Source organism: Lissotriton helveticus, chromosome 2_1 (assembly GCF_964261635.1).
Source record: "Lissotriton helveticus chromosome 2_1, aLisHel1.1, whole genome shotgun sequence".
NCBI lineage: Eukaryota > Metazoa > Chordata > Amphibia > Caudata > Salamandridae > Lissotriton > Lissotriton helveticus.
In genome coordinates, this window is record NC_136059.1 from 305,770,032 (window position 1) to 305,790,692 (window position 20,661).

Consider the following 20,661-nt stretch of genomic DNA (forward strand, 5'->3'; position numbering starts at 1 on the left):
TCCCTTGCTCACTTTGCCACTGGATTCATGCAAGCCGGGCTGAAGACGGCTGGAATGCCAGAAACCGGTCCTCGGAAGCTTGTTTCCGGTCCAGGGAGGGCATGGCTTGGCAGTTCGGGCTGGACTGTTCCCATGAGGCACAGGGTCAGACTGATTTGCATATAGCCATGTCTGAACTGGGGTGGCGGAGTGGGCTAAAGAACGGTGATGGATCAAACCCAGATCTTTTGACTGGGTGTAAGTGTTTGATTGGTTCGGATGCTCCGTCCTTCACCACTCCCTTTTGTACCGCTTTGGCCGCCATAAGTGTGGCAGGGTATGCTCAGACGTGAGTCCCTTGCTCACTTTGCCACTGGATTCAAGCAAGCCGGGCTGAAGACGGCTGGAATGCCCGAAACCGGTCCTCGGAAGCTTGTTTCCGGTCCAGAGAGGGCATGGCTTGAAAGTTCGGGCTGGACTGTTCCCATGAGGCACAGGGTCAGACTGATTTGCATATAGCCATGTCTGAACTGGGGTGGGTGAGCGGGCTAAAGAACGGTGATGGATCAAACCCAGATCTTTTGACTAGGTGTGAGTGTTTGATGGTTTGGATGCTCCATCCATCACCACCCCCTTTTGTACCGCTTTGGCCGCCATAAGTGTGGCAGGGTATGCTCAGATGTGAGTCCCTTGCTCACTTTGCCACTGGATTCAAGCAAGCCGGGCTGAAAACGGCTGGAATGCCAGAAACCGGTCCTCGGAAGCTTGTTTCCAGTCCAGGGAGGGCATGGCTTGGCAGTTCTGGCTGGACTGTTCCCATGAGGCACAGGGTCAGACTGATTTGCATATAGCCATGTCTGAACTGGGGTGGCGGAATGGGCTAAAGAACGGTGATGGACCAAACCCAGATCTTTTGACTGGGTGTGAGTGTTTGATTGGTTCGGATGCTCCGTCCATCACCACTCCCTTTTGTACCGCTTTGGCCGCCATAAGTGTGGCAGGGTATGCTCAGACTTGAGTCCCTTGCTCACTTTGCCACTGGATTCAAGCAAGCCGGGCTGAAGACGGCTGGAATGCCAGAAACCGGTCCTCGGAAGCTTGTTTCCGGTCCAGGGAGGGCATGGCTTGGCAGTTCGGGCTGGACTGTTCCCATGAGGCACAGGGTCAGACTGATTTGCATATAGCCATGTCTGAACTGGGGTGGCGGAGTGGGCTAAAGAACGGTGATGGATCATACCCAGATCTTCTGACTGGGTGTGAGTGTTTGATTGGTTCCGATGCTCCGTCCATCACCACCCCCTTTTGTACCGCTTTGGCCGCCATAAATGTGTCAGGGTATGCTCAGACGTGAGTCCCTTGCTCACTTTGCCACTGGATTCAAGCAAGCCGGGCTGAGGACGGCTGGAATGCCAGAAACCGGTCCTCGGAAGCTTGTTTCCGGTCCAGGGAGGGCATGGCTTGGCAGTTCGGGCTGGACTGTTCCCATGAGGCACAGGGTCAGACTGATTTGCATATAGCCATGTCTGAACTGGGGTGGCGGAGTGGTCTAAAGAACGGTGATGGATCAAACCCAGATCTTTTGACTGGGTGTGAGTGTTTGATTGGTTTGGATGCTCCGTCCATCACCACCCCCTTTTGTACCGCTTTGGCCGCCATAAGTGTGGCAGGGTATGCTCAGACGTGAGTCCTTTGCTCACTTTGCCACTGGATTCAAGCAAGCCGGGCTGAAGACGGCTGGAATGCCAGAAACCGGTCCTCGGAAGCTTGTTTCCGGTCCAGGGAGGGCATGGCTTGGCAGTTCGGGCTGGACTGTTCCCATGAGGCACAGGGTCAGACTGATTTGCATATAGCCATGCCTGAACTGGGGTGGCGGAGTGGGCTAAAGAACGGTGATGGATCATACCCAGATCTTTTGACTGGGTGTGAGTGTTTGATTGGTTCGGATGCTCCGTCCATCACCACCCCCTTTTGTACCGCTTTGGCCGCCATAAGTGTGGCATGGTATGCTCAGACGTGAGTCCCTTGCTCACTTTGCCACTGGATTCAAGCAAGCCGGGCTGAAAACGGCTGGAATGCCAGAAACCGGTCCTCGGAAGCTTGTTTCCAGTCCAGGGAGGGCATGGCTTGGCAGTTCTGGCTGGACTGTTCCCATGAGGCACAGGGTCAGACTGATTTGCATATAGCCATGTCTGAACTGGGGTGGCGGAATGGGCTAAAGAACGGTGATGGACCAAACCCAGATCTTTTGACTGGGTGTGAGTGTTTGATTGGTTCGGATGCTCCGTCCATCACCACTCCCTTTTGTACCGCTTTGGCTGCCATAAGTGTGGCAGGGTATGCTCAGACTTGAGTCCCTTGCTCACTTTGCCACTGGATTCAAGCAAGCCGGGCTGAAGACGGCTGGAATGCCAGAAACCGGTCCTCGGAAGCTTGTTTCCGGTCCAGGGAGGGCATGGCTTGGCAGTTCGGGCTGGACTGTTCCCATGAGGCACAGGGTCAGACTGATTTGCATATAGCCATGTCTGAACTGGGGTGGCGGAGTGGGCTAAAGAACGGTGATGGATCAAACCCAGATCTTTTGACTGGGTGTGAGTGTTTGATTGGTTCGGATGCTCCGTCCATCACCACCCCCTTTTGTGGCACTTAAAATGGAGCATCAAAAGTGCAAGAGCCCCAATCTTCAGTAAATACCTTTTAAAAGGAAGTCATCTTAAAATGTGTTTATTTACTTGTCGCATATCAAATCCCTCAGACTACTGGGTTGCAGATAATGAAGGGTTTTGCTCTAGCATCTTCAGACGGTAGTGACCACAAAAAGTAAACAGCAATGTTTTCATTTCCTGTTTTCCTATCCTTTCATTTTTCATTTGTTCTTTTGCCTAACTTTTTCCTTCCTTTTTTGGATTTCTGCGTTTGTTATGCTTCCTTTAGTTTGTTATATTTTCCTTTTATGTCTTTGCTTTTTTTATGTGCATTTTGATCTGTTTCTTCATTTAAAAGGCTTGAGATCCCTGATTTATTTTCTGCTTCCATATGTAAAATCACCAACCAATGTTTTCGTATTGCCGTCCTCCACTTTCATGCTCTGATTATGAGTCTTTAATGAAGAGGTTCAAGAGGTGAGTAGGTCTATGTATCATATGTTGAATTTTTTATCGATCATTTTATGGTTGTTTTGGCATGTGGAGAAAGCCTCTTTCATTTTATCTAAGTACAGCATAAGATGATCTCTATCACACCAAACTGACATTCCATTGTACAGTATACAATTGTAAAAGGAGAACACAATATAATATAATTCTTCAGGAATCTTTAATGTGTGGTATCTCGTATGATTTCCGCCAACACGTGTTTCGTCGTAAGGGAAATACCCACGACTTCCTCAGGGCTTGCGTTTGTCAGCGATAACCAATGAGCCTTCTGACTGGTTATAATTCCGTCCCAGCCTTAAGATGGCTGTGTGTAGAAGAGATTTTTTTCCCACGTCAATATTGTGCATCAATATCAGGCCCCTTAAATGAGGCTATGACCGCAGTATTCAGTTCGGATAGTGATGACCATTAGCACAAATGGATGCTATTCATACAGACAATATTACGTCTGATCAAACGGTGCTTCAGGCATCGGCACCGTTAAACAATCCTCCTGCCGTGGCGGCGTTTCTATCTGAAACGCCGCCACGGCGGGAGGATTGTTTAGCGGTGCCGATGCCTGAAGCACCGTTTGATCAGACGTAATATTGTCTGTATGAATAGCAGCCATTTGTGCTAATGTTCCCGCGTCAATATTGTGCATCAATATCAGGCCCCTTAAATGAGGCTATGACCGCAGTATTCAGTTTGGATTGTGATGACCATTAGCACAAATGGGTGCTATTCATACAGACAATATTACGTCTGATCAAACGGTGCTTCAGGCATCGGCACCGTTAAACAATCCTCCTGCCGTGGCGACGTTTCTATCTGAATGTTTGGGTGTGGCTGGCAAGGGAACCACTGAAGTCATCAATCACCACCCTTCTAATCCACGAACAAGGAGTGGGAGGCTGTTTTTGTTACTATTTGGTTTTTTCCACAGGGCGAGATAATGTTGCTCTTCTCTCCTAAGAGGAGTTAGTTAGGAGAAGTTGAATATTGATTCATTACTATTATATTTTTTTATCTCTGTGTGACATTGTGATGTTTTTAGTGTAACATGCTTGATAGAATGTTTTGCTGGTCCTGTCGCCCTCTAGTTTAGATTTCGAATGGTGTTTCTAAGTCAATAATTAGTAAGCATTTCCTCACATTGAATGCGAGGGGTATTCATAAAACTGTCAAAAGTTCTTAAGTGCATGCAATATGAAGTGCAGGGGGATGCATGGGGAATTTTTACAAGAGACATACATTTCTAGAATTAATTAAACTAAATTTAGGACGAGATGGAGTGGCCAGGTATAAAGCATGGAATACTACTTATGTTACAGAGGTCCTTCTCTAGACACACCTTAGGATGCCCTTTCAACTGACATTTGTCACAGGTTTGAGAGCCGTTATGTCCTAGTGATGTGCAGATTAAATGGCAAAATAGTCTAGATGACAGGAATATAAACCCCACGTACTGACCAAGCCATTTTTTTAGATTCCCTATCCCCTGGAATAGCTCATAACAATTCCCAATGACACGGGGATGGAATGATACTGTATGCTAGATCCTAGCAATTGGAAGTTGACTGATGTGTGGTGGGCTTTAAATGCCATATGAAATATTCCTTCTATTCACCAGTGCATAACCAGAACTGTAAACTGGATACTTTTTTCTGCGAAAACACATTTACCCAACCGGACCACAGAGGCAGAATGTTTACGCAGAAAGCTGTGTGATCATAATCCCCCGTTCATGGCACTATGCTATGGCAGAGCAAGAAATTTTATACCCATGTGGCACAGACATTCGTCGGTTATGAAGGACCAAGCATTCAGGGAGCTCATTAAAGATGAAATACAAACTGATTTTGCTGACAATAACAGGATCAATAGGTAACACTGTATTGTAATGGGAAGTATGTAAAGTTGTAACTAGGGGTCATATTTGTAGTACATCATCACACACGGCAAGGTCAGTGCAGCTCAAAGAAGTTATAGAGCTTGAGAATAAACAGAAAGATTTGGAAAATAGGGTTTTACATTAATATGGAGCTCAAACCATGTTATTTACAGATGAGTGAGTCCCGTGCTGTCTTATTGGATTGGCTGAGAATTCTGGATTAAAGGGAATATTTGGTTTGACATCATTTTGAAGGAGACAAAGCAGGACTGCTTCTAGAGTTACTTGTTTGCTGCTGGATCTAGGCAATAGGAATAGATTAGTAGGCACTGGTAAGTACAGTAGTGTAAAGAGATAAGACAGTAGTAGATTCGGCTTTTTGTTTCTTCTTTAATGTAACAGGGTCTTCCACTCCCTTATGCCAACGCGTTCCGTCGTTATTGGATGTGACCCAGCTACTTCCTCAGGGCTTACGACTTAACAGTAACTGTGTCATTCTGACAATTAAACACGATATTCCTCTTTTACCGCGGAGACAATCACTCCGAAAATTACAACAGGTCCCTGAAGTATGGGGAACCTGCAACAAGAGGTATGGTCAACTTTAGTATCCGCTAACACGATATAGGGATTGTGTTAGCGGATACTAACATTGTTACTGTTGAGATATTTGGTTGGAAGAAGTCGTAAGCCCAGAGGAAGTCGTTGGGTCATATCCAATAATGACAAAACGCGTTAGCGTAAGGGAGTGGAAGACCCCGTTACATTAAAGAAGAAACAAAAAACCCAATCTACTACTGTCTTATCTCTTCATGCTACTGTACTTACTGTATGATAAGATAAGTGTGCTTCAATAATTGTAAATATTTTGATCAATCTTTGATTGAGTCGTGGGGATTTAGAGTGTTTTTCCCAATTTTGAATGCACCGTAAGACACTTGGAATCACTTTCTTTATTTTATAAAATTGTGAATACTATATGAGCGCCTGATTACCCTTCACACCCAACTTAGTTAATTTAGTAGGCAATGGTGTCATTATCCAAAGGCAATATAAAATATTTGGCTGTAACAAGGTTTGAAGTCATCAGGAGTGAGGAATGGAAAGATGCAGTATGTTATCTATGCAAGGTATTAATTTAATGTATATCAGGTCAAACCAAATTGATAAATTTAATTTTTTTTTTAAAGCAGGGTAAAGTAGACCATAAAACATGTAGGAACATATGATATATTTAATTAATAAATAACAACATACATTTAAAAACAACATTAATAATACATTCCACATTTGGATGTAATCAGTTTATTATCATTTAATACACTGTAAACAAATGTGTGAAGGTGGCAATCTTTATCACTAATATTTGTGATAAAGATTGCCACCTTCACACATTTGTTTACAGTGTATTAAATGATAATGAAATGATTATATCCAAATGTGGAATGTATTATTAATGTTGTTTTTAAATGTATGTTGTTATTTTATTAATTAAATATATCATGTTTCTACATGTTTTCTGGTCTACTTTTCCCTGCTTTAAAAAAAACAAAACAATTATCAATTTGGTTTGACCTGATATAATTGCCTAGGAAGTTTGTCTCTCACATTTTATTACCCTGTCCTAGGAATTGCGATATATTCACTTTTCAGGTGGTCCTTGTTTATTGTAACTATTAATTAAATGTATATACTTAGCCCTTATGAAACTGAACAAAATGTTCCCCACTATCACTGGTAGTTGTCATAGTATCCTTAGTATGAAGCTGCTTGTACGGCTAGTTGGACAAAGTGACCTGCGGGAACCACATGCTTGCCTACTTGGTTTAAAGCCAAGATTTAAAAAAAAAACAAGTTATTAAGCAAAGACAGAGCTATGCTATTGGTTAAACACATAACTATAAACTGAAATCAGTATGGGCTCCTGATGTTTCACCTTAGCTGGCAGAGTTAAAGAAATTAGGTGAAATCCAGACTTTGGCACTAAAATATGAACTGCGGAAAGTATGTGGTAATGCACTTGACATGCTTGGTTAGGATGACACCATATCTAAAGTGGCCAAAAAGAGAAACAGAGAAAGACCTCCTTGGCATACTGATTGTTCGCACGGATTCCCCCTCCCAACCCCATATACCCTGCTCCACACATGAGAGTAGATATAGATATCTACAAAAAATATTGATTGTCTATTATTGATTCTTAAGTACTGCTTCACAAAGAAATCTTAACCAATATTTACTAGCTAAGACAGAGTGCATAATGTTGCTTTCCGATTTATTTACCTCATAACTAACTGACCCAAAGATGGTTAAACAATCAGCAACATTTTCTTCTGAGTGGACATAGATGGACTTACGTCATAGTAGTTTAATTTGGTGGGGTTCTTTGTTTAGTTTTCTTTTTAAATCTGTGGGCAGTGATATATTTCCTATGATAATGTAAAGTAAAAACCAAAATGACTAACAATAGCAACGAGGAGAGAGATGAAAAGCAAAGGTGATGTATACACGTTCATGGTTAATTTATAAGTAAAATATACTCATAATGTTAATAGTAAACTGTAGATCAATAAAAGTCAGTAACATTTTTTGTTGAAAAAGAAACTTCCTAGCTGAACAAACCATAACTTGCCTCCACTGCACTTCTCAACTTTCAAATCCCCTCCTTTACAATAGGCTTTGACTAGATGGTGGTGGCACCACCAAGCTCATGAGGGAGTAATGACAACGCTTTAAAATATGGTACAGCAGTTGTCATCACTATTTCTACATAATCATCTTTATTTATTTACTAAAAATGTTCTCTCACAGAAACTTCCTCCAAATAAGGGGCTTGTTCAACATCACAGCCAAGGCACATAGGATGAGCATGGTGCACTTGTCAATGAAAGATGGCAGTGGGGAAAATTACGAAGAAAGAACAGGTGACTGGAAACAATTACAGACATCATTTTAAAAATTGGAATTCTGATGTGCTAAAACAATATCCTACTTCTATGATGTGCTAAAACAATATCCTACTTCTATGAACTCCACCCAAAAAAAGTTCTAGACTCTTTCCTCTTCTATCTCTCCACTATTTCTTTTCATTCAAAATAACAGACTAACATGACCATCGCTTATATTCATTTCATATTTCTCACTACTAAGTCCCTACTAACCCTGTTTGGGGTCTGCAGTAGCATGCTACCTGCCGAAAAGTGCTTCAACACCTCATCAGGGGTAGCAAGCAATATATAAATGCAAACCCGTCACTCTTCTATCCCTCCACTATCCTTTTCAATCCAAACAACAGACTAACATATCCACTGCGCAAATTATTCACATATTTTCCTATACTAACTCACCACTAATCCATTTTAGGTGCCGTAGTAGAGTGTTACTCGCCGCAAAAACGCTTCGACGTCTCATCAGGGATAGTAAGCGCTAAATAAATGCAATTACAATTATACCAACTCTAAGGAAGTACACTCAACTGATATGATTTCTACTCAGGCAAATGTCGAAAATTGTTCAGAGACAGTAAATGTTTTATGAATATTTCTTATGAATAAGCAACAATGTTGCTAAACAAACATGTAATCAGGATTTAAATTTGAGAATGTTAAAGTGAGTATGTGGGTTAGTTTACAAACAACACTATCCAGTGCAATGGGAATTGCAAAAAAATCCGCAACAGCCCACCATACTCCTTAAGCTCAAAGCAAATCAACCAGCCTGTGGTCAGCTTACCATCAAGCATTGACAAAGCCAATAGATCTGGCTTGCATTTTAAGTCCTTGGTAAAAGAATGTAAAAACGCTTTCTGTACTGAAAACAAAAACAAAAGAAAAACGATTTTGTCTGTATCTATTACATCAATTGGATAAATAATTTAACGTCTCATTGTTCAGTGTACTTCTGAGATGTTCAATAGTACCCCATACACTGCAGCCTATTTCCTATGAGGAAAGATAAACCAAAGAGCCAACAGCATGATGTGAGAGAGTAATACTCTTTGGGGTGCAGCCAAAATCCACTCTACGTATAAGTTAAAGAATTGGTAACAATAGATCATGCAGATAGATCGATGTTAAACCAGTCCTAAAAAAAGAGTTTAGCGAGAAGAATGAGATGACTTGTTAAAATGTGGGGGCCCAAAGTCCAGATTCTCACTAAAGTACCTAGTTAGTGCTGTCAACAGTTAGTTTGTGTATGATTACATCCCTATATCCATGGGTAACTCCCCCATCCCACAAAAATAGCAATCATTCAAAAAGTGCAATGCTACCACATTTACCTTATTTGTAGTGCCTATTACAGTGGGTTAGACTATATTGTTCTATATAATCACACAGCAGTGGATGTGCTAACCGGTGAATCCCCCCGCTCCTTCCCAGACCGCAAGCTAAACATTAATACTTTTCATTCTAGTGGCTCAACAAAAGTCTGCACAAACATAACAAACTTCAAAACATTCCAGACAGCATGCATAGCAAAACAGGGACTATACTGGCTCACTCCCAAACAAGACTACACCCCGACCTGGCTAACACTAGAAAGAGGACTACTGGGTGGTAGGGAACCCGTCGCACTTCTGACAGCAACCCGGCACCCTGATATCAAACACAACCCCATTCTAAGAAACACCAGGAAAGCCCTCCTAAGTATAGACAGACTACTAGGTACAAGTATAAAGAAAACCGAGCTGGAGTCCATATGGCACAACCCCAGAATCAAGTACAGAGACAAAACACTGGACATGCACACATTGTATAGACACGGCATATCCACAGTGAGCCAACTTCAAAAGCAGGGCACAGTGAGCCAACTTCAAAAGCAGGACACATACACCACCTTCGACACGTTCAAAGGGAAACACGAAATGGACAGCATAGAACTGTACAACTTCCTAAAAATCAAGTTAGCAATAGGGAAGGCAGACCTGAATAGACAGACACCGTCAATCCTACAATACGCCGCGAACCTCAACAAACTAGGGCACCAAGTAGCACACCTCTACAAAGCCCTGAGCCCCAAATCCACCAAACTCAACAATAAAGTCATGTCCTACTGGGGAACACTAGCGGGAAGGGAGCTGAGCGAAGAAGAAAAGGCTGACATCTGGAGATCCACGTCAAGGAATAAAGTAACGACAACCCTAGACCAGACCAAGTTCTGGCTGATACACAAGGCGTACTGGACCCCCGCCCGCCTAGCCTCCATAGGAATCCGCGAGAGCGATTCCTGCTGGAACTGCAACAAACAAAAAGGGGATCTGGCACACCTTATCTTTCACTGCACCAAAGTCAGGAAGTTCTGGAACGAGATTGGCACACTGATAAACGACATCACAAGGGCTGCACTACAACTAGACTTTCACAGCCTAGCAATAGGGTTCATAACTCCCTCAATCACAGCAAAAGAAGACAGAGACCTGATTGACCTGCTACTGACAGCGGCGGTCAAAACGGTACTGTACAACTGGAAGGACACAGGGAAGGCCTCGTTCAGAGCCTGGTTCAACTGGGTCACCTTCCTGAGGGGGGCGGACACCATAACGGCGAAACACACACCGAAGACGCAAAGACAATCAAATATGTGGGAGTCTCTAGACAACTACCTTTCCTCGCACAAACCCCCATAGACAGCACAGCCAGATACACATAATCACCACATGCATATCACTCATCCGGTAGTAGAAACACCACAAGACCCGTAATGATCCTGCGCTTCTTACTCTCCACTCTCTCTCCTCTTTTTTCTTTTTTTCTTCCTGCTACGGTCGGGGATGGGGAAGTAACAGAGACAATCATCGAAATGAGGGGGAACGGAGAAAACCAAAACGGACCAGCAACGAGGGGAAATGCGATTGAATGGACTAACTCCAAGAAGACTGTGACCCCTCCCCCCCACGCCCACCCCTCCCCCGGGGCGTTTTTCTTTTTCTTCTCCCCATGTATATGTAATGCTCCATGTAAATATAATCTTCAATAAAAATTACGGAAATTAAAAAAAAAGTCTGCACAATTACATACTTTAAAGATGAACACTCCATACTGTTTAGTATTTATTGGAGTAAAGATCAACAGCAACCCCAGGCACCTCACCCGGACAGCAACAGCCAAGGCATAGAGCTTTACAGATGAACCACACAACGCCGCATACTACACATTCCGAGGCACACCAGGTAAATAGTTAAAAAATGCAATCTTAACACAATATATACACTACACAATATATACACCACACATACAAAGACTGGAATACTACCTTATGTAAGACAACACTGTCACAAAAGTGAAATGCAGAAGACCCAGGCCTGAGCAACAACAAGCGGCGAAACAGGTGTAGGCTGTCACTCTCCGATACTAATCTACTGTAATTAACAATACTAATATAAATGTGTTAGCCTTTATCTTTTTGACACATGACAGAAACAACGAGGAAGGCAGGAGAAAGGCATGATGGGAAAAGAAAGAGGCTCTCATAGACAAAGCAACACATTGCTAAGTAACAATTTCTAACGTCAGTTGCAACTATAGTACATAAGAAAGTACATTTTTCTTTAATCACTCACTCTTCTGATGTTTGTACAAATAGTAAGTAATGTGGAGATGCTTAGGTTGATTTATGCATGTATTTGTTTTATACTTCACAAATAGTTTACGCTTTATGCAGCATTTAAAAATCTAATAATTTCTGAATATTGAATTTCTGTGACAGTCAAAAGTGTGAGCAGGGGGTTTCATGCCAGATCAGAGTCAGAGAGACAACTACCTTAAGATGAATATCAGTGTCAATAGGAAACTCCTTCTGACGTTGGTTGGCCTCGTATAATCTTTCTTAGCCCTGGGAAGAAGGCTGGCTCGAGTGAGCGTGCAGCCTGACAGCTTTCAAGTGAGGCACATCTGCACTGCAAGCATCATAACCGAGACATCGTTTGCTTCTCCTGACAGAGCGGCTATTTCCGTCCACCCTGGGTGGAAACGTTGGACCACAACATGCCCTCTGTGTCCAGGTGCCAACGGAATATGGCAGGGAACATTTTCCGAGCGTGCTATCCATAACAGCCGGGAATGTTACTAATGCTTAGAGGGTGTTTGCATTTAGGATGCGTGAAAGAGATACGCAGGGTTGTAATGTGACAGTTAGTTCCTGAAAATATTTTGTCTTATTTTTTTATTTTATGTTTTGGAGAAAAAATTAAATGCTCTCAAATGAAAGATTACAAAAACTAAATGTGAATTATGGTAAAACATAACAGGGCCTGATTTAGAGCTGGCTCACTGTATAGGTTTAATGCCTGAGCGGTTTTCACGAGCACCTGATTCACTTACACAAGGTCATATTCAGACTCGAACCTAGCTCCATAGCTCCAAGGTCGGCAGCTCGGACCTTTAGGCCACATCTCCTCCCAACATTTCTTGCAGTACTGTTCCTTTCCGACCATCCGTTCAGGTGCCAGGTGTGGTTTTATGCTCTGCTCTCAAACATGGGTCTTTTCATATTTCATAAAAGACTTTTAGTTTTCCTACGATTGTACAGAATTGAGCCCGGTCTGTACAGGAACAACAGACTTCATGGGATGTTGTACCTACTTTTTACTTTCTCTTTTTACGTCGCTACATTATGTTTAGTTTCTTTTTGGTGGTATACTCTTATGTCATATTTTCCAGGTAGTGTTTGACTCTGACTTCTCCAAGGAGTAGCTCGCGAGCTACTGGTAGCTCGTACGCTACCTGTGAGTAGCTCTTCAGTGTGCAAACCAGCCTATTAGAATAGATGTTTTTGCTTGGTTCAATGATTATTTGTATCCCAAAATAGAACAGAATGTATTTGAGACAAAAAGGTGTGCATTATGAGAATTCCTAAAACAAATGGCTGAATTCCCACAATATATTTAAAGATGATATTTGCGGGATAATCTTGGGAAGACTTTGTACTAAAATGTTTAAGTATGGTGTCAGGGGCACTGCAGCTATGGCTAGTATACCTTAACCTTGCTGACAAAGCCATGTTCTGCTGGCAACTTTGCCTGATGATCTGAGGTAGTCACCGCTGGTCATCGTGTCTAACGTGATCACTATTACTGCACTACTAATAATAATAGTAGTAGCTCTGTATCATTTTATTGAACATAAGAAGCTCTTATTGAAGAAAAGGTTGGAGACCTCTTTGACTATATAAAAGAATGGCATTTAAATTCATTGCATTTAAACGTATCTTTTGTGGATTTCCTGACATTATGACAAGTTCTGGCCTGCCAGGAACGTCCACTTTATACACCCCAGTTAAATGGGCCATCCAGTTCAGAGAAAAAACAGTTCTCTTTGCTCAGTCATGCATTCTTAACAATCACAAACAATAGGCATTCTAGAATGTACATTTGTATTATATGTCAGCTGGAATTTTAAGATCTATTGTGACATCATTAACCGAATGACCACTTTAAATGCCCAGGTAAGGGTTGTGGTTGGCTTATATTTCCATCTACTTAATGCCCTAAAAAGCTTTGCTTTCACTATCTACCACTATCTACAAGGCAGTGGTGGTGGGGGTGGCCGTGAACTCTAGGCTTGACTACATTACCTCTGCATATAGGCTTGTCTGCCTTCCAGTGGTCAAGTTATAGAAAGTGTCTCAGGGGCATAATGGAAGATTGCACATGGTTTTGTGACCAGTGGGTACTTTGGTATTCCTTATAGGGCCTCAGACATTTGTGCATCCCCTTCTGTATTGAGTGGTAGTAAAATGACCCATAGGTTGCTTTGCTCTGTCACTCAATAAAAGTATTTGACACGTTCATATTTTGGGGCTCGCTATTCAGAACACTTATGAGGTCATATTAACCCAGGCAGTATTGCCAAAAGGGGTTCAATATTTTATTGCAACCATTTTAGCACTACTTCCATGTAGGAGTGGAATGAACAATTTGCTCAATCAGGTTTCTGTCTGGGAACTTACAACCAGCTTTTCGTTGGTCATAACTACCTGGTGCAAAAAACGGAACAATGGACACAGTTAACTTTTGCGCATACTGCTCTCCATTTTTTTACTACCGATGTGTTAATATGTTTCAGTAAGAAGACGGCACAAATGCTGTTTGTTCTGGGTGAGGCACTTGATTCTCCCATTCGAGCAGCCGATTAAACTAAGAATTGACAAACCCCAAGTCCAAAGAGTCTCAGGGTTTGACCTGACAAACATCTCTACTTCCCCCGTCAGGGCCTGTTACCTGTGGTATAAATCACCAGGGTCAACCTCAGATCTTGCAGAACCAAACTTATTGTTCAATCTAAATTCACTCCAAAAACATTTGGTGGACGTACTATCAGAACACTAGGCACTCAATGTTGGAAGTCGCTTAGCCTGGATCTGAGAAACCAGTCACATTTACTATGATTGAGAAGATACCTGGAACCGTGGCTTTTCAGAGAGACATTTTCTGCTTTTCTAGATGTCATATTGGTCACCCGTCTTTCCTAATTGAGACATTCCTAATCAAAGACGAGCAAGACTTCCCACCAGGCATAAGGCAGAAAAACACACTGGAGGGGCTCCAGAGGCTGCTTGTGTTCAAATCGCTGTGGTCTCAGCAGGACTATGTCCTGGAAATATAATTCATTACTTAATTAAATAAATAAAAATATAAATGTTACACAGCGCACTCTGAATTTGGAAAGCATATAACTCTCTTGCTAGAGAAACCTTTCAGCCTAAAGATTCACACGGAATAATTAGACATCGTGTTATGGAGATTTAAAAGCTATAGACTTTAGAAAGCAAACTATGTTACAGATTCGGGCACTGTTAGAAAAGAGTTTTGTCAGGTCACCCAAATCTTACAGGCTTAGGATTATCAGAGCAGAGCTATCCATCTGGTTGCAGAACGCGTACAGGCTTCGGAACCTGACTGCCAAGCTATCCTCCAGGTTTCACAAATTATAGGCTCAGTTATCAGACAACAGCAAACCTATGGCTCGGTGTACAGGGATCTTACAACCTTAACTCTCAGACAGAACACTCACCTTTCAGGTCAAGCTACAAATATCGTGCAGGAGCAGGCATCTGGCAGTAGAGCTGCTTTCAGGTTATATAGATTTCAGAGGCGAACACATCTGACAATAGAGACATAGGTCTCAGGATTCTGAAAGAGAGCTACCACTAAGCAGTACACATCTTCTGGGTCGGAGACTTCCGCAGCAAATCTATCAATCACTTCGATGACACAGACATTTCAGGCTTAGACTTTTGATAAAAGGGATCTCTTTAGTGGACAGAGCTCTGGCCTTTGGCAACAGACTGCAGAGATCCGACACCCTCAGCCATCTGGCAAAGCTCTCCTTCAGGTCAAAGGGCTTTTCCATGCTCAAGCATTTGACAGCAAAGCAATCTCTCATATCACAGAGCACTTACAAAAAGCTATACCCAGACAACACAGAAAAGGTACTTTTAAGATTTGACAGCAGGGCTATAAAATGGCAGCAGAGCTAACTCCCAGGATGTAGGGACCTGTCAGTCATCTGCCTCTGTCAGCAAACGAAATGGTGAGGTTACACTTTTCTTAAAGGCCAAGCCTTTGAACAGCAATCATATTTCATGTTTTACAGAGCTCTCATATTTTAAAATCTTAAACAGAAAACTATCCACCTTGAATCATAGTGCAACGGATCCACTACCAAATCATACAAAGAAATAACGGTATAGGAAACATGAAATGGCGTTAATGCAGTTCAGGTACCTCTTGTTAGGGGCACATGCTTCTGGTATTAACAGTGACCCTAATGCACTATAGTCATTCTAGAAGCTGAATGTGTAGGTGTCACTTGAGAATGTAGCTGTCTGGGAGACCTATTCTTTTCTATGTATATGGGGGGTGGGGGAGCGGGGCTGGATCGCTCCAGCAGCCTTTAGTTTTTTGAGTTAGCACCTTCAACCACTCCTTTGAGACAGAGTCAATCACAACACACAATACAAATAAAAGGCTCTGATACATCAAGTCATACAGAGCTATACAAACAATAACAAGATAAAATATGTACAAAACCTTAAATTCACCAATTTTGTTGGACTATACAAGATACAAGTCAATGACATCTTGGATCAGCCTATAGGCCTAAACAACTCTCACCTCATGCTATTGGCTGTTTGGTGTATCATTCCACATCCAAGGAAGTCGCAATGCTTGAGAGAATATTTTAAATCTGAAAAGTGCACTTAATTAACACTGTTTTTATCACATTCAATTTTTCACAATTTAAGTACAAAAAGTACATTCGTTGCAAAACACAGTAGTTCCTTTTACACCAAAACAAATTAATTGCTATGGGGAATACAGGGCCATTCATTCCTCTCACAAGAGGAATGAGATTTTGGCTTGCCCTGCAACCACACTGTTCTACTGGAGTGCTGATTTCAAATACATCATTTTAAGCGACTAGGTCTGACTGAAACGGAAATGCAAGCCAGACATATTGGCTTTGCCAATGCTTGTTTTAAAAGAGACCCAGCTAGTAAAAGCAAATGTTACTACATGAACACAGGGAGTAGGGAACGACTCTTCAGGCTCAACAGACACAAGGGGGAACGGTGTATTCAACAAACGACATCTGGTAATCCTTTGCACAGTGGCCCTGTCAGGCTAAGATGACAGCTGAACTAAGCTGTGGGGGTTGAGCCCAAGAAAATCGGAACCTGAAGACACAATCGGAGAAAAAAAGACGATAGATTTCGATTAGGTTTAGAAATATGTCTAAACGCTTTTTGATTCCATGAAGTTGTTGTAACATTAAAAGGCAGACGATCTATGTTTGCATGTCTTTGATAAGTTAAGCGGAAGTTGTCAACTATTTTCCTTTCATTTTCATGTCCTTAACTCGCAGCTTTCGAGAATTCCTTACAGAACAGGTGGCATGGCACAGAGCACTGGTGCAGATAGATCAAAACAGGGTAAGTCAATGTGAACAACTGTTGCTGATAGTTTGAAAGGAAGTGGAGAAAAACTCATTTATTTAAAAGCTGGGGGTTGCACCAGGTATATACAAGAAGCTAAAGTATTCCACACAAGAAAGAGAATAACGTTTATTTTCTTGTGCAAAACGGTGCTATCTGTTTTGTACCAGTGCAACATGTGCAAAAAATCCATATATGTCCCCGAAGTCATTTGACCATTACCATCCAACGTTTTGAAATTCATGTACACCACTTTCTTTGAAATACTTTGAAACTTATTCCGTGGTAATGCATCTGTATATATCGTGAACATATTCACTTCTAAACATCAGTGGTCTTTTGTGTCATTCTTACGCAAAAACTTGGAATTCGTTTTGAATGAAAATGTAAACTTTGCATTTTTAAAGACATGTTCCACCTATTCCAGAAATGTACTGAATACAAGCATTCTTTTGATGAAGGACATCTGATAGATAACATACACTTGAGATGTCTCCATCCTGCTGTTCGGTGCTCCATTAGCAGGGCTTGGCATTATCACCCTTTTGCTATATTTAGGAGGGCATACTGTTTATCTGAGGCCTATTCACACAACCAGATTTCCCGCACAGCAGGGGCTGTCACTCACTGTTGCCTAAACGGTATTTTAGGAACTACACACAAGCACTCTAGTGTTAGAATACAAAGGTTGTGCTTTTTTTGTGTTAAAGAAATGTTTCTACTCACTGTTTTTGAAGACCGGGAGATGAACTCTTTATTCGAAAGGCTGTTGCTCCGGTCACCGTTACAGGACATATCCATGTCTTCTATGTGAAGGGTAAGAGGGTCCGTTTGGCGGATTTCAGTTCCCAGCTGCCCTGCAGAAGAGCGATGATCCTCTGCATGTGAGTGTCTGCTGTTTATATTGTCACCAGTCCCAGCTTTGCCTTCTATGTGCATGCCCTTGTGGTGCAGTTTATGTTCACGCTGCCCTCCTGGCGCTGCCACGCTGCTGGCATGCCCAGCTGAATTCACTTTACAGACCTTGCTGTCTTCCTTCCTCGAGCGTCTTGCCCGTTTGCCCTTTGCACTTCCATTTGCAGGCTCCTCTGCTGCCGGTTTCTCATTCATCATCAGTTTTGAAATCTCCTCCGAGGGGGAATGCTCCAGTTCATGCAATGCCATGGCCTCGACTAGTTCCTCAACTGAACCGTGTGGGATGTATACACAAAACTCCTTTCCAGCTGTCCGAACCCCCTTGCCTTCTTCTCCGATGGCAGCAGAATCATTTTGGATGGCGGTGGCAGCCCCGGACAGCTGGCAGCTCCTGCTGCTCACTGGAGAGAGGGCATTTTGAAGGTGCCCGGCACTCAGCACCATCTCGGTCTGCAGCGCTGACCCCCGGCCTGTCAGCTGGACTCCACTGGCCTCGGGCTCTCCGCGCTTTGAGTGACTGTCACAGAAGCCAATGGTGATATCCGTAGCCTCTGTGTAATCCGACGCCCCGTTCAGGCCAAGGGAGGGCGCACACCCGTCCAGGCCGCTCAGTCCTACGTCATCACGGGTGTGGCGTGTCACCTCAGCCAAAGCATCACCCTCTTGCAATCCTCCTCGCCAGATCCCATTGCAGCCCCCTTCCCGCAAGTCAGAACATTCCGGCTCGCACAAGTCACCCTGAAGAAGCAGCTCGTTTGCTGTGATGACGTTGCTGCCCGGGTAATATTCCACGCGAGAGCAGTAATACCTGGATGGGCCTTGCGGCTTCCGCGCGCACTGTGCATGGTGCCCGGGTGTGGTGGTGAGGACACAGCTGGTCACCGGCTCGGTGAGGTCACCCTCTTCATATATGGTCAAGTCCTCGTCCTTCTGGCCTGGGAGCCTGCTGTATGCATTGTGGCTATGGTCCGGATCATTCGATATTGGAATTGGATTTGTGGAATGTGTTTCCCTCTTATGGCACTCATCCGAAATCCAGCCATTTCTGGACCCATATCTCAGATCACTATTGTTTGGAAGTTCAGTAACTGGGCTAGGATGAACACTGTTGTCTTTGCCAAGCACACTTTCTGATTTATTTTCCATAAAATATGCATTTCTGTTCGGTGACTTGCTTGCTTCCGGGCAGGGTGAAGGACAGGTGCCAGCAGAGAATTTGACCCCTTTGGAACCTCTGGTTTTGCTTTGCTCTCCTGTTGCTGAGCGTTGATGTTCACTCTGAGGCCTGTCAATACTTTGCACATTCGCTTCATTCCTACTGCGCATGTCCGTCCTTTGTGTTGGATACTGGAAAAGCCTTTGGTAAATGACGGATTTAGTAAATGATCCAACTTCAATGACTGCCGAGCTGCTGATCATTCCCAAGCAGTTTCTTGCTGATATCTGGTAAACCGCTGCATCGTCTTCGGTACATCTGCAGAGATGACACACAAGACTATAATAAGTGCATGGAAAGGTTATTTAATACACTGTGCAGCTGAGGTTATGTGGCAATAAAGGAACAACTCGTGCTTAGGGGTTTGCTAAATTCTGCAACATGGATGGAAAAGTACATTATGTGATATAATATTCTATCAGAGGCAAATTATGCATCACCCTATTTGGCATTATCTGGGCAAGCCTCACCAATCTGTCACAGTCCACCGGAAGTGGAAAACAAATGATGACTAAGTCATTATTTTTCAGCTGCTGTGAAAGATTCTTTCTTGTAGGCACCCGTCAATACAAAGCCAGTCAATACGAAGTTTATTGTGTAGATTACTTAAAACCATGACAATAGAAAACATTTAAAATGAAGAAACATTATTATACAAAAACAGAAGAGAATGCTGGTTCCTGACAAGACCATATAGTATAGATGGCTTGTTATGCCCGAAGAAAGGAAACTCTTGGTGTACAGGCTTTCTCTCTACCTTCTTCCCTTTCCCTTGTCTATTATGGAAATAATGAATACGTTAAAAAATCCTCCATAAAATGAGTAAACATTTTCAAGTAAAAAGAGAACTCAATTACGGCATGGTCAAACTCTACTGTGCATCAGTGACCGTGATCCAAGAGCTAAGAGTTTAACAGTTCATGATCATCTTAGTTCTTTGTTTAGAGTTTTAAAGGAAGTCCTGCACTGCTTTAAAGCATGTACTTATTCTTGCCAATTCAAGGGGGACCATTGTGCTAAAAATCCAGTTAATTGCTTGGTTACATGTTCTTATACCGTGAATTAAGAAGAGTGGCTTTAATAAGGTTCGGTGGCAGCCGAGCAACGTCAGACAGCTGCACAGTAGATGTAAAAGAGTTTCTGATTTGTAGCCACAGAGTCTACACTTGACTACTTTAGAGAACAGCGGCCAGTTAGGATTAAAGGGCCAGATGTAGGTCGGCAAATACCGGTCGGTAACGGCCGATTTCGGCCGTTACCGACCGGTATTTGCAAATGGAGATGTAGGGGCCTTAAAATTTACAGAATCGGTATATTTACCGAATCGGTAAAGTTACCGATTCTGTAAATTTACCAAATCGGTAAATCAATATGTAGGTGGCACTGAAAACAGTGCCACAGGCCCTTACCGATTCGTTATTTACCATGTAATACTATTGCATGGTAAATAACGAATACCTGTGTACATGCACACCGGTGCATGTACACCTGTGCCATGTGGCACACATACATGCCCTTGGGGCATGTATGTGTGCCACATGGCACACAAGCCACAAACAGGGGTGCAACAAGGTGTGAAAGTGACATCCTGT

General features: G+C 42.8%; 1 protein-coding gene across 1 annotated transcript in view; it reads right to left on the reverse strand.

Annotated features, from left to right (window-relative positions):
- Positions 1 to 19,303, reverse strand: part of ALPK2 (alpha kinase 2) — a 224,404-nt gene extending 205,101 nt beyond the window's left edge. Inside the window, exon 1 of the mRNA XM_078674891.1 lies at positions 17,665 to 19,303. Coding sequence (XP_078531017.1) covers positions 17,665 to 19,272 — 1,608 coding nt within the window. The 5' untranslated portion in view covers positions 19,273 to 19,303. The remainder of the gene's footprint in view (positions 1 to 17,664) is intronic.
- Between the last annotated feature and the right edge of the window lie 1,358 nt (positions 19,304 to 20,661).